The sequence below is a fragment of the Hemicordylus capensis genome, chromosome 2 (assembly GCF_027244095.1).
Source record: "Hemicordylus capensis ecotype Gifberg chromosome 2, rHemCap1.1.pri, whole genome shotgun sequence".
Lineage (NCBI taxonomy): Eukaryota > Metazoa > Chordata > Lepidosauria > Squamata > Cordylidae > Hemicordylus > Hemicordylus capensis.
The window spans coordinates 40,599,428-40,613,623 of record NC_069658.1 but is presented as its reverse complement, the minus strand read 5'-3'; the positions used below and the strand labels follow the sequence as shown (position 1 = coordinate 40,613,623).

At 46.0% G+C, this 14,196-nt stretch overlaps 1 protein-coding gene across 1 annotated transcript in view; it reads right to left on the bottom strand.

Annotated features, from left to right (window-relative positions):
- IPO11 (importin 11) overlaps positions 1 to 14,196 on the bottom strand; it is a 153,777-nt gene that overhangs the window by 57,235 nt on the left and 82,346 nt on the right. The window contains exons 21-22 of the mRNA XM_053300790.1: positions 11,830 to 11,945; positions 8,610 to 8,686 (exon numbers count right to left, since the gene is read on the bottom strand). Coding sequence (XP_053156765.1) covers positions 8,610 to 8,686; positions 11,830 to 11,945 — 193 coding nt within the window. The remainder of the gene's footprint in view (positions 1 to 8,609; positions 8,687 to 11,829; positions 11,946 to 14,196) is intronic.

Sequence of the window (14,196 nt, the reverse complement as noted above, 5' to 3'; positions counted from 1 at the left end):
TAGGTAGAATAATGTCCTGATTTAAGTGAAAATCGGAAACTACTTTCGGCAGAAAAGCGGGATCCAGTCGCATACGCACCTTGTCCTCATGAAATTGAGTGTACGGGGAGTCAATTCTCAATGCAGTGAGCTCACTCACCCGACGTGCTGTCGTGATGGCAACCAGGAACGCGGTTTTCAAGGATAGCAATTTCAAAGATGTCGAGGCCAGAGGTTCGAAGGGTTTTTGCGTCAGCGAAGAAAGGACCAAAGACAGGCTCCAAGGTTCCACTGGCAGTCTTATTGGAGAATAGACATTGGAGAGGCCCTTCAGGAAGGCTTTGCTGAGGGGGTGTGAGAAGAGAGTAACACTGTCGCAGCCCGGGTGAAGGGATGATAGGGTGGCAAGGTGAACTTTGATAGAAACATTTGCCAAGCCCTGCGATTTAAGAGTGGACAAGTAGAGGAGTACTTGACGAACGGAGGCCCGTTTTGGCAAAAACCCATGGGATTTCGCATAAGCCTTGAATCGAACCCGTTTGCTGTGATAATTTCTCCTGGTTGACAATTTCCTTTGATTCAACAATATATCATCTAAAAGTTTATTCGCCAAGCCGTCAGACGGAGAGTGAGAACGTCTGGGTGGAGTACGAGGCCATTGTCCTGCGAGAGGAGGTCCGCTTCTGGTGGGAAGCGATGGTAAAGATTTCCGGACAGTCTGCGTACTTGTGGAAACCATGGTTGTCTCGGCCACCATGGCGTCACGAGGATGCAGGGAGTTGGGTGCGCTAGGAGTCGAGCCACCACTCTGGCAATTAAGGGTTGAGGTGGAAACATGTAGGGAGTTTCTAGCGACCAGTCCATCTGAAAAGCATCCCCCAATGATAGTGGGTCGTGACCTGCTCTGGAACAGAAGCGAGCACACTTTTTGTTTGTTGAGGTCGCAAACAGGTCCACTGATGGATGAATCCACTGACGGAATAGTGGATTGATGTATCTTGGATTGATTTCCCATTCGTGGTGAGTGTCGTTCAGGAATACTCAACTGAGATTGTCCGCCAAGCTGTTCTCTAGGCCCTTGATGTGGGCTGTGAGAAGGTAAATTTTGTGGCGGATGCACCAGTGCCACATCTGGAGGGCTAGAGCGCACAAGCTCCGGGAGACCGTCCCGCCTTGGCGGTTTATGTATGCTTGCGCTGTCATGTTGTCTAATTGTATTTGTACACAGCTGCCTTGCAACAGTGGTAGGAAGGACCGTAGAGCCAGAAAAACTGCCAGCAATCCTAGGAAGTTTATATGGAGTTGAGTTTGGTTGAGGGACCACTTGCCCTGCGTCCGGCGGCCTGCACAATGCGCTCCCCATCCTAGCAGGGAGGCATCCGTTGTTAGCCAGACTGTTGGGGAAGGAAGCGGGAAAGGTACTCCCTCCAGGAGGTTCCTGCGTTCCGTCCACCAGGAGAGAGATTGAAGTATGGGAGTAGGTATCAGTAGGCGTTTCTCTTGGTTGTGTCTTGCAGGGTGAAAAACTGAGAGGAACCAGAGCTGAAGCTTCCTCATCTTTAGACGGGCATAGTGAATCACCGCATTGCAGGAGGCCATAAGGCCCAGTAAGCGCTGGATGGAGCGTGCCGGCTGGGTGGGGCGATCCCGAAAGAGCGTTACCATATCCTTGATCAAGACGTACCTCTCTTCTGGTAAGTATGCTCTTTGGCACATTGTGTCTAATACCGCTCCTATGTAGTTTGCCACCCGCATAGGTTCCAGGTGTGACTTTTTCCAATTGACTTGGATGCCTAGGTCGTGGAGGACCGACAGAACATAATGGATCTGCGAACATAACTCGTCTGGATCCTTTGAGGCCAGGAGCCAGTCGTCCAGGTAAGGGTAGACCGTGATGCCATGCGTTCTTAGGTAGGCAATCACTGGCGCCATACATTTCGTAAAGACCCTTGGGGCGGAGGACAGGCCGAAGGGCAATACGTTGTATTGGTACACTTGGTGACCGACCGTGAAGCGTAGGAATTTCCGATGTGGAGGTCGAATGTTCACATGGAAATAGGCGTCCTTGAGATCCAGCGTTGCCAGCCACTGTTCCCCTTGGAGGAGCGGGAGGATTTGCTGCAACGCCATCATTCTGAACTTCCTGACATGAACAAACTTGTTTAGGTTGCATAAGTCCATAATCGGACGGATGCCCCCGTCCCGTTTCGGAATTTGAAAATAACGGGAGTAGAATCCATCCTGTCTGTCCGTCCACCGTACTGGGGTGATTGCCCCCTTCTCCAGTAGTTCCCTGACCTCCTCCCGCAGTGTAGAGGAAGGAGGGGTGAATGTTATTCCCCTGAACCGTGGAATCGACTTGAATTCGATGGCATATCCTGAAGATACGATCTTCAAGAACCAACGGTCTGATGTTATATGTTGCCATGCGGGGGCATGGCTTGCCAGCCTGATGGAGGGTTGAGCCGGCCAGGGGTCGTTGGAGGGACCCATCAGTTGAGATGTTATTGCCCCCGACGGTGGGGATGGGGAGTGGAGAATTGGTGGTGGACGGACCTGAGTTTCAAAGGTGCTTCTGAGTTTCTGGCCCTTTGGTACGTTGGGCCTGATTTGTTTTGAACTTGTTCTGGTAAGTGCGCCGGTGGTAAGGCTGGTAGGACTTGCGGAAGTCTCTGCAGTCTTGTTGTCTGAAAGAAGGGCGCTGTTTATTATACGTGGAACGGTACTTGGACATGTACGTAGAAGTGGATGGTTGCGCGGTAAACATTTTCGCGGTAAACTTAGATTTTCTAAGTTGTTCCATTGTAGCATCTGTGGTTTTGCTAAACAGGCCGGAGCCATCAAAAGGAAGACCTTCTATCTTTTCTCTCATGTCCATTTGCAAAGTAGTAGAGGAGCCAAGCATGCCTGCGAAGAGTGATAGTGGCAGTCATGGCTCTGGACTCGCTCTCAGCTAGGTGTTTGGCAATACTGAGTTGTTGCCTAGTCAGATCGCCCGAGTGTTCCAGAAGTTTTTGAAAGTTAACCTTGAACTCCTCTGGTGACAGGTTGTCAAGCTCAGAAAACAATCCTTCCCAAAGACTGTGAGTGTATTTGGTGGTGCACGCTGCGTAATTAGTCACTTTGATTGAGAGGCATGCAGTTGAATAGATTTTTCGGCCTAAGAGATATTTCCTTCCCTCTCTTTCAGGAGGAACAATATGCCGCTTCCCAGATTTTGATGTAGAGGCACAGTCAATTACAAGGGAATTGGGAGCCGGATGTTTTAGAAGGTATGTATTGTTTTTTTCCATTATACGATAAAGGCTCTCCAGCCATTTAGAAGTAGGGGTGGAAGTATGGAGTACTTCCCAAGCACATTTAGCTGCCCTTGTGATTACAGGGAGCATCGGGAGGGCTACTGGGGCCCTTGATTGTGACTCAACATAAAATTATAGACGGGATCGTCTATTGTCGCCAGTTCGGAGCGTAGGTCGAGCCCTAGGGCGTCTGCCATGCTACGCACATGACGGTGGTACGCTTTCATTTCTTCGTTGGGTGAAACATACACTGTCGGTGCCACATCCGTGGGAGGTTCAATAATGGTCTCCTCTCCTTCGGGGTCCGATTCGAAATCAGGCGATCCATAGTGTTCAGAAGGCGAGGCTGTTGGGGAAGTAGGTGCAGTCCCTTGAGAACGCACTGAAGAAGTGGGAGGTGAAGGCAGGGGTGCTGTCTGAGCCACTACGGAATGGGTTACCTGTGGTCTGGTTTGCACGCAGGCGTTGGAGATGATAACTGTAGGTGTTTGCGTTGCTGAGTGTCTAGTTGCCGTGGAGGGAGTATTAGTAGACGCAGATATCATGCGTACATTCACTGTGGTGGGAAGAGACGTCAGTGGTTCCCATGACACGTTTGGTAAAGAGGGTTGGGAACCAGTCGAGATTGCAGGACCCGAACCAGGTATATGTGGCGGGGGAGTATGGGTGAACCCACAAGTGTGCCAAGGCAAAGGGCTTTGCAACTGGGCCGCAGAGAGCGATGGTACTGCACGGACAGGATGAGCCGAAGTTGAATGCGACTCCTCTTCCGATGCCGGAAAACCATGAAATGTGGCTTGTGAAGGTGTGCTTGCTGTGGAGTCCAAGAGCGACAGGAGCGACTGAGTTGAAGTCGGATGTAGACCAATTTCAGCCTCTCGAGTACCTCCGTTGATATTGAAGTGTGGGGGTGGAGATCGATATCGAGGGGTGACCTGTCTTGACGCAGTAATCAACGGTGTGTGTAGCGACAGCGGCGCGCTAGGTCCCGGAGGCGGTGGTGTTGGAGGTGGAGAGGAGGGAACCGGTGTCAGAGCAGGCGAGAGGGATCTTGCTCTCGACGCCGAAACATTCGGTGTTGACGGCCTCGGCGTTGACGGGCGAGTTGGCGTCGAAGATGGTCGATGTCGAGCAGTAGGGGAAGGAGGCGTAGTGTCTCCTGTTAGATCAATCAATCGTCGACGTTTCGTCGTAGATGTTGTCGTTGGTTCGTCGGCGTCGGGGTCACTGCTGGAGGTCGATGGTACTTGACGCTTACGGCTATTCGGTGTTGAGGATGTCTTTGCAACCGAGGAGACTCCGCTCGCTGTCGACGGACGGTCCGATGTCGAAGGTCTGGACTTTTTCGAAGTCGAGGATCTGGACTTTGAATGTGGAGATCCAGGTTGCGTCGACGTTGAAGTTTTTGACTTTGAACGCGGTGTGGAAACAGATTGAGGTTTCGATGAGTGCCCGGTGTTGAGGGACTTAACACCTCATCATAGATCGCCGCTCTGAGGCGAAGTGCTCGATTTTTTCGCGTCTGCTTTGAAAAAGACAGACAAATTTTACAAGTTGAAACATTATGTTCTTTGCCCAGGCACATAAGGCATAGTTCATGGAGGTCTTTGGAAGGGAGCTTTACATCACAACCCTTACACCTCTTAAAAGACTTTTTATCTTCCGCCATAGCGCGACGACAGGGAAGTCAAGTCCGGTCCGCGTCAAGCCAGTCGTTGGTCGGTAGCCGTTCCTAGTCAACTTTAGAGGAGTCCGTCAGCCAGAAAAAAAGGGTCATACACGAAGCGATCAGTCCGAGAAAAAGAAATAGTCTCTGAAGAGAATACTGAGGGAACTTTCCGACGAAGAGGCGGCAGACCTAGGTCCACACGCGAAGGCGGTCGGAGAAAAACTGGGGAACATGGCGCCCAGCCCCGCTCTTAAATAGCACGCGCTGCGTGTGAACGGGGCTTGGACGCCTCGACAAGCTGAGGCATGGCTACCGCGGGGATTCCTGCGCAGGCACAGAACCCCATTCTTATGGCTGTCGACGGATCTTGATCTAGATCTTAGAGATATTTAAACAGGGCCTAGTTTGGGGAAGGGGGGTTAGGTGGGTAATGGCAGGACTGTAGGACAGGAAGGGTGAATTGGGGTTAGTGAGGCCACAGTCATCCCCTTCCCTTAGACTTGCCCCATTGTTGCTCGGTCTCCTAAAAAATAAAATAAAGCCTGCTTCTTTATTTGGGGGGGGATTTAATTTGGGTGGGAGTAATTTGGCACCCATCATTCCTTACTGGCCAACCCACTTTGGTGTCCCTAGGAAATACCCATGGGGAACAATGGGGTGATTCGAGTTCCCCATTGTTCCCTATGGTCGAATCACTCACATTTTGCAAGCTGATTCGTTGAAATGGCTGGCAGTGGCTGGCCGTTTCAATGAATTGATTGGAGTATTTGCAATTTGATTCAAGCTCAAAACAAATCACAAAATCCTATTTGTGCACATCTCTAGTGTCTCCCTGTAAATACTACACCTACACACACACACACACACACACACACACACACACATATTTAGGCTGTAATCCACTGATCCATTATTATTAGTGTAACATCTACAACTTCACAAATGTATGTATAGCTCAGTTGTTTAAGCCAATTAGGTCCAATGGCTTTTAAGCAATCTTAACTATTCCTATACAGCTGTTATAGCATATCAGGATCTTCAATGGGGGGTGGGCAAGCAAGGTCTACCCTGGTTGCATTTGAATGGGAGACTACATGTGAGCAATGTAAGAAATTCCCCTTTGGGGATGGGTCCACTCTGGGAAGGGCATCTGTATGCTTGCATGCAGAAGGTCCCAAGTTCCCTCCCTGGCATCTCCAAGATAGGGCTGAGAGGATCTTCAGTGGGGGGCGGGCATCAGAAGAGGAGAGCTGGTCTTGTGGTAGCAAGCATGACTTGTCCCCTTAGCTAAGCAGGGTCTGCCCTGGTTACATATGAATGGGAGACTTGATGTGTGAGCACTGCAAGATATTCCCCTCAGGGGATGAAGCCGCTCCGGGAAGAGCAGAAGGTTTCAAGTTCCCTCCCTGGCTTCTCCAAGATAGGACAATATTTTTTTTTGATTTTTTAAAAAAATAGGACAAGATTTTTTTATTGAACCAACAAACTACCAAAGCACACAGTACATTGCCAAAGTACAATTATATACAAAGTGGTTGTTTGTACATGATATATCTACAAAGATTTACACACAAGGATTTGGAAACCCACAAGGTTATGAAGTATATGCAGGTAGTACTGTAACTCGGGGGTGGGGGATTTCAAGGCACATCAGGTAGGGCTGAGAGAGATTCCTGCCTGCAACCTTGGAGAAGACTGCTGCCAGTCTGTGAAGTCAATACTGAGCAAGATAGACCAATGGTCTGACTCAGTATATGGCAGTTTCCTATGTTCCTAGTAGTTGCCCTCCAGCTGCCTCCTATTTTTGTTTCAGAATTCTAACATGTGTAACATAATTTTCCCACCCAGAAATGCACTTTGCCTCTTCTGTGCCCCCACCCCCAATATTTTTTTTCTGGCACTGCCACTAATCAGGGTAAGTATGCAACACATATTTGGAAGACAAATGGAAGTTCTATATGTTTTCTGAAAGTTGCTTGCATTTTTTTTAGTGCTGTTAACTCTTATCACCAATTTCTTCCTCATCAATTTAGATCAGGGCTGCACAAATTTGGTCCTCCCTCCAAAAAATAAAAATAATATTTTTATTTTATTTATTATTTATTTAACATAAATAAATGAGAACTGGACTTGTGGTAGCAAGCATGAATTGTCTCCTTTGCTAAGCAGGGTCTACCCTGGTTGCATTTGAATGGGAGACTACATGTGAGCACTGTAAGAAATTCCCCTTAGGGGATGGGTCCACTCTGGGAAGGGCATCTGCATGCTTGCATGCAGAAGGTCCCAAGTTCCCTCCCGGGCATCTCCAAGACAGGGTTGAGAGAGACTTCTGCCTGCAACCTTGGAAAAGTCTCTGACAATCTGGGTAGACAATTTTTTTTAATTAATTAATTCATTCATCACATTTACATACCACCTAAACTTTCGTCTCTGGGCGGTTAACAATTAAAACACATATAAAAAGTTAAAACAATTCAACAATTTAAAATCAATCACAAAATTAAAACCAACACATTTTAAAAGGCTGAGAAAGCTTGGTTAAAAAGATGGGGTTTTAGATGTTTTTTAAAAAATTGCAAGAGATGGGGAGGATCGTATCTTAGTGGGGAGTGCATTCCACAATCTCGGGGCAGCAACTGAGAAGGCCCATCTCTGTGTAGCCATTAGATGAGTTGGCGGTAACTGGAGACGAACCTCCTCAGATGACCTCAATGGGGGGTGGCCCTCATTGTAAAGAAGACTCTCTTAAACACCCAGGGTCTAAGTCATTTAGGGCTTTATAAGTTATAACTAGCACTTTGTATTGTGCCTGGAAACCTATAGGCAGCCAGTGTAACTCCATCAGCAAAGGAGTAATGTGGTCTCTCCGAGATGACCCAGAGACCAACCTGGCTGTCGTGTTCTGAACCAACTGAAGTTTCCGGACTATGTACAAAGGCAGCCCCATGTAGAGTGCATTACAAAAGTCAAGTCTGGAGGCCACCAATAGATGTACCACTGTTTTGAGGTCATTGATCTCGAGAAACGGGCGCAGCCAGCGTATCAGCGGAAGCTGATAGAAAGCACCCCTGGCCACTGCCTCAACCTGAGAAACCAGGGAGAGGTGTGGATCCAGAAGTACTCCCAGACTGCGAACCTGTTCCTTTTGGGGAAGTGTGACCCCATCTAGAAAAGGTAGATCAAAATAGTCTCTGGAGTTCTGACCCCGCACAATAAGTACCTCTGTCTTATCTGGATTCAGCTTCAGTTTATTCTCCCTCATACAGCCCATTACCGCTTCCAGGCAGGCATTTAGGGAAGATATGCCAGCTCCTGAAGAGGTTGACATGGAGAAGTAGATCTGGGTGTCATCAGCGTACTGGTAAGACCCAGCTCCATATCCCCTGATTATCTCTCCCAGCGGTTTCATGTAGATGTTAAAAAGCATTGGAGAGAGTATGGAGCCTTGAGGGACATCATACTTAAGCTCAGATTTCGAAGAGCAACAATCTCCAATCGACACCATCTGGAATCTGTCCGAGAGGTAGGAGCGAAACCACTAAAAGAGTGCCTCCAACCCCCAACACTGAGCTAGGTGGACCAATGGTCTGACTCGCTATATGGCAGCTGCTTATGTTCCTAACATATATATTTTTAACATAAATAAAAGTATTGATACTCACCCAGAAGTGCAGACATGTTCTGAAAAATGCGCAGCAGCTCTGGGGTAAGGCAAGGACTATTTTCTAATGTCACTAGCCTAAGGAAAAAGAAATTGAATAACGTACTGAGAGGCTACACTTCTTTACTGGCCAAGGAAAAATTATTGCAGCTTCCTAGAATCAACATAATCTGTTAAAGTGATGCAATTTGGTGGTTAAGTTTCAAGGTCAGTAGTTTCCAGATTTGTCACTTGTATTGATTTAAACACATTTTAAAGAAGCTAGGGGCAATCGTCCATTCTAATTCTGAAAAGGTTTCCTATGATGTAACTGTGGTGGTAAATAAAAAACCAGCTTCTTTAAATCACTTCCCTTTCTTGTTTAACAATTCAGATAGAAAGGAGGAAAGGGGGTTAAAGATACTGGCTGACATCCCGGCTAACAGAGTGCACTTCAAGGGAGAGCTGGGGCGTGACAAGAGTCCTCACACACATCCCACCCCCACACTTATATATAGCAACATACTTCCAATTCTGAAACATGAGCAATGCTCAGAACTGTCAGGATTCTTGTGCAACAGCGCACACACAGGAGGAAGAGGGTATTGCAGAAGGGCTCCCCGCAAGCCCTCAAAGTGCATGCTCTTCATTAGTCAGGATGTCAGCCACTGTTCAATTATTATTTATTTGATCATGTTTGTACTGCCTGATGTTTACATCTCTAGGCGGTGTAAAAAATTTAAAATACAATATAAAAGAGTAAAAACAGTTAAAATTCAAAAGACACAATAAAAACAATCTCATAAAACAATACAAGTTAATACAATTAATTTCAGGTATGCGCTTGCAAAAACAGGTGAGGGTCTTCCTAAAAGCAAAAAGAGAAGGAGAAGCTCTTATTTCAACAGCAAGCATATTCCAAAGCCCCGCGGCAGCCACAGAGAAAGTCCGGTCCCAAGTCGCCACCAAAAGAGCCGGAGGCAACTGTAACTGGACCTCCCTAGAAAATAATAATAGGTTCATGATAAAGAAGACGCTCTCTTAAATATCCAGGGCCCAAGCCGTTAAGGGCTTTATAGGTAATAACCAGCACTTTGTATTTCACCCAGAAACATATCAGGAGCCAGTGCAGTTCTTTTAAAATCGGTGTTATATGGTCCCTTCAGGTTGTCCCAGAGACCAATCTGGCTGCCGCATTCTGTACCAATTGTAGTTTCCAGACTACATACAAAGGCAGCCCCACGTAGAGTGCATCACAGTAGTCAAGCCTGGAGGTTACCAACATATGTACTACTGTTTTAAGTTAATTTACCTCCAAAAATGGACGTAGTTGGCCCATCAGTTAAAGCTGATAAAAAGCACTCCTGGCCACTGCCTCAACCTGAGAAACCAGAGGGAGTTTTGGATCCAGAGGCACTCCCAAGTTACATACCTGATCTTTTAGGGGGAGTGTATCCCCATCCAGAACAGGCAGATCTAAACCATCTCTCAGGTCCTGAACCCCGACAGTCAATACCTCTGTCTTATTTGGATTCAACTTCAGTTTGTTATCTCTCATCTAGCTCCAGGCAGGAATTTAGGGAAGTTATGCCATTTCCTGATGAGGTCAACATGGAGAAATATATCTGGGTGGCATCAGCATATCAGTAATACCCAGCACCAAACCTCATGATGATCTCTCCCAGATAAAAATTTAGATTTGTATCTGCCTTTTCCCCAAGGAGATCCAGTTTCCCCCACTCTTTCATCCTCAGAACAGCCCTATGAGGTAGGATAGACTGAGAGACCAGAGAGCTTTGAGCACCACAGTGAGTCACTAATTTATTACCACTTGCAATACCCTATATTGTTTTGTCTATTGTACTTCATTCTCTTATGGCATCTGATAAACCTTATCTATATTTTCTGCCTTTCCACACCCATCTTTAGTTTTCCTTTTTTCTCTTTCACTATTGGCATTTCTTTTCTCTTTATTACATGCCTATCCATTTCATGAAGACAAAGACCTTGGCTCTGTATGCTACCTTATGGGGCCCAGTTAATGTTCCTCAATAACATAGTTTCCCCCTTCATCTATAAATGCCACTTTTCTTGCATAGAAGCTATTTCACAAGCAAATGTGTGCCAACAACAGCATTCACCAAATGTAAAACACAGACCACTGGTTAGGTAGACCCTTCATATACCTTAATGGCCCATAACTTTCACATCAAGCTGTTCCTGGCCTGATGCAGTAGTGTTTGCCAAAAGATAACTGAAGGCTTAGCAGTCTTTTATGCAGATAAAATTCAGAGCTATTGTTCCATAAAATATTCATGTACAATGCAGCTGATTTTTAAAACAATGCATTACATTTGTCCAAAAAAACAGTGCTTTAACAGATTCACACTTGGCATCTGGTATATTCCACAACAAACACTGTATCACTTCCAGACTCAAGATATCTGACAGCAAGGTACAAAAGGAGCCACAAGCCAAAGCTTCCTGCCCTCTCCTTAAGGAAAAACATATAAAGCCCAGGATTAGTTGTAGTACACCCCATCAAACTGGAGCAAGAACTACAGTAGCCATTCAAATAGTTTACAGAGCACCACCAAGTTCAGGAAGAACAACTGTTTAGCTACTTTCCACATGACAGCAATAAACCAGAGATTTATTAATCTAATCTAATTGCTAGAAAATAATGTTTCCTGGGTTCTAATCCCAAAAAATAGGATGAGAATTAGAAAAAAAAATAAGAGAGTCACAAATGCCCATAGATTAAACACCACATGGTAAATTCATTAAACTTGCTCCATTCTTTCCCTCTCCATCCATCTCCGAACACCAGGACACAGGGCCATTCCACCAGGAAAGCACACTTTATTCAAATAAGTATAAGCAGTCACATCTTTTTTACTGGACCTTCCTACTTACTTCATGGGAGCACTTTCTTCCCCAGATGCTTCAAAGAACCTTTGCACACTTTCCAAGATGGTGCAGGGGCTCAAAGGGGTTCCGTTTCCCTTAAAAGAGCCCCCACCCGGAGCTGGGCAAAGCGCAGCACTGCATGGTAAGAATAGCCATCTCTGCATGGTGCCAGGGGGGCGACACAGAATATTCAGCTGTGGCCAAAGCTTCACACAGGTCCAATAAACAATTAGTCAGGGAGCCACACTTAGGGTTGATGGGGGCTGCCACTAGTCCCTTGGCTTTACAATGAAGAACACTGCTCTGAACAGTAGAATAAGAAATAAACTTACCACAATTCTAATCCATCTTCCAGAAGATACACATGTGGGGGCTGGGAAACATCTGTGCTTAACTGAATAACTGGGAGCAGGAAAGGGTAAAGGTTCTTGCTATCTGCTCCTAAGCCCTATAGAAATAATAAAACATAGATTTTCTAAACAAAGTTTTCACTTCTTTCACAAACTGGAGCGTTGACATATTATGGCAATCAAAAGCATTTCAGAACAGAATGATACTACCAACTAGCAACGGGGGCGGGGGGGGGAGCGGCAAGTAACTTCAGAGTGAACAACACAGACAGTTTTTCTATAAGACATGACTGGATGGTGATATGAATCCAGAACCACTAGGACTGGATACAATATCACATTCTAATCTCTGGATCAAATACTAGATTAAAAAACGGGGAACTTAACACATTCAGTTGTTTTCATTCTCGCAGATGACACTGACTGACATACTGTGCAAAGGCATGTCAGCCCAGAAATACTGTATGCATGGAAGTTGCACAAATTACACAAGAGCAAGCTTATTTCTGATGGGAAATCATTTTTGCATTTGCATAATTTGCATAACTTCGGTACACACAATGTTACTGTGCTGATGTGTCAGCTACTCTCATTATGCCAAACCATGCTTCTACAAAAACCCCACAGGGAGTCAAAAAGAGAATTAAAGAAGCATCAGAAGATTCTCAGCTGCACTCAGGTTAGGAGACTGGCCAGCTACTTTGGGAAGAAGGGCATATTGTGAAAGTAATGAGAGAATGTGTTCGCAACCCTCCCACCCCAACCCAAAAGTTATTATAGTGTGCCTAATGCATTTTTCTCTGACAATACTTCCTCATGACCCACACTGGTGGTTAAGCTAAAGCAACAGGCTTCCTCTTGACCCTTTCTGTAATTTAATTGCTTGATGCTGATCTAGACAGTATCCAAGCAGCCAGATTGTAAGCAAAACACTGAGGCTTGGTGTGTACAATAGCAGAATGGTCCATTAATTGGAAACAGGAGTAAAGATATACTGGTTACAGAAACTGAAACAAAGTAAACAACCCCAGCCCCTATAAAAGATAGTAAGTTATGCCAGATGCAACATCTTCTAGATTTAACCAGCAGAAAATGTCTTCATATGACCAAGGAAATTTATCAGCAACCAGTGTGACTCTTTCAATACTGGAGTAAATATTATCTCTCCAGGATGATACTGAGAGCAATCTGGCCACCGCATTCTGAACAAACTGCAGTTTCCAGACTACATACAAGGGCAGCCCCACATAAAGTGCATTGCAGCATTCCAGTCTGGAGGTTAACAGCATATGTATTATTGATCTGAGATCATTTATCTCAAGAAACAGACACAGCTGGTGTATCAGCCAAAGCTGATAGAAAGCACTTCTGGCCACCACCTCAACCTGAAACACCAGGGAGAGGTTTGGATTCAGAAGCACTTCCAGATTGTGTGCTTGTTCCTTCTGGTGAAGTGTGTCCCCATCCAGAACTGGCAGTACAAACCTAGCTCCCGAGTTCCAACCCTACTCAATAAGTACCTTCATCTTATCTGGATTCACTCAGTTTGTTATCCCTCATCCAACCTAGCACTGCCTTCAGGCAGCTATTTAGAGAGGTTATGCCCTGATTATGTTGACATGGAAAAATAGATTTGGGTATCATCAGCATACTGATAGCACCCCACACCAAATCACCTGATGTTCTCTCCCTGCAGTTTCATATAGATATTAAACAACATTGGAGACAATATGGAGCCCTGAGGGACTCCATATAAAAGTTCAGATTTTGAAGAACAACAGTCTACAAGGGACACCATCTGGAATCTGCCCGAGAGGTAGGAGTGGAACTACCGTAATGTAGTGCCTCCCACTCCCAACCCCCTCAGACGCTCCAGAAGGATACTATGGTTGATAGTATCAAAAGCCATCAAGAGGTCCAAAAGGGCCAAAAGTCACACTCCCTCTGTCATTTCCCAACTGGAGACCATCCATCCACCCAACCAAGGCAATCTCCATCCCATAGCCCGCCTGAAAGCCAGTCTGAAATGGGTCTAGATAATCAGTTTCTGCCAAGATACAGGAGGAATTAGCCAAGTTACAGGAGGATACAGGCACATACAGTACTAGCCCTCTCACAATCCTGAACAACTCCACTGGATGTGAGCTTGCAAATGCAATACAGGCAGAAAAGAACCACTTCTTTGCCACACATATTGCTTGAACATAGATCTTCAAATGCGCTCTACGTTGCAATCTCTCAGATTCGAGTTGACTCTCTCTACTTGCACTCCAGTCATCTACCTCGCTGCTTCAGCCCCCGTAGTTTTTCCATATACTAAGGGGCAAATTTTGAAGTGGGTCAGAGAGA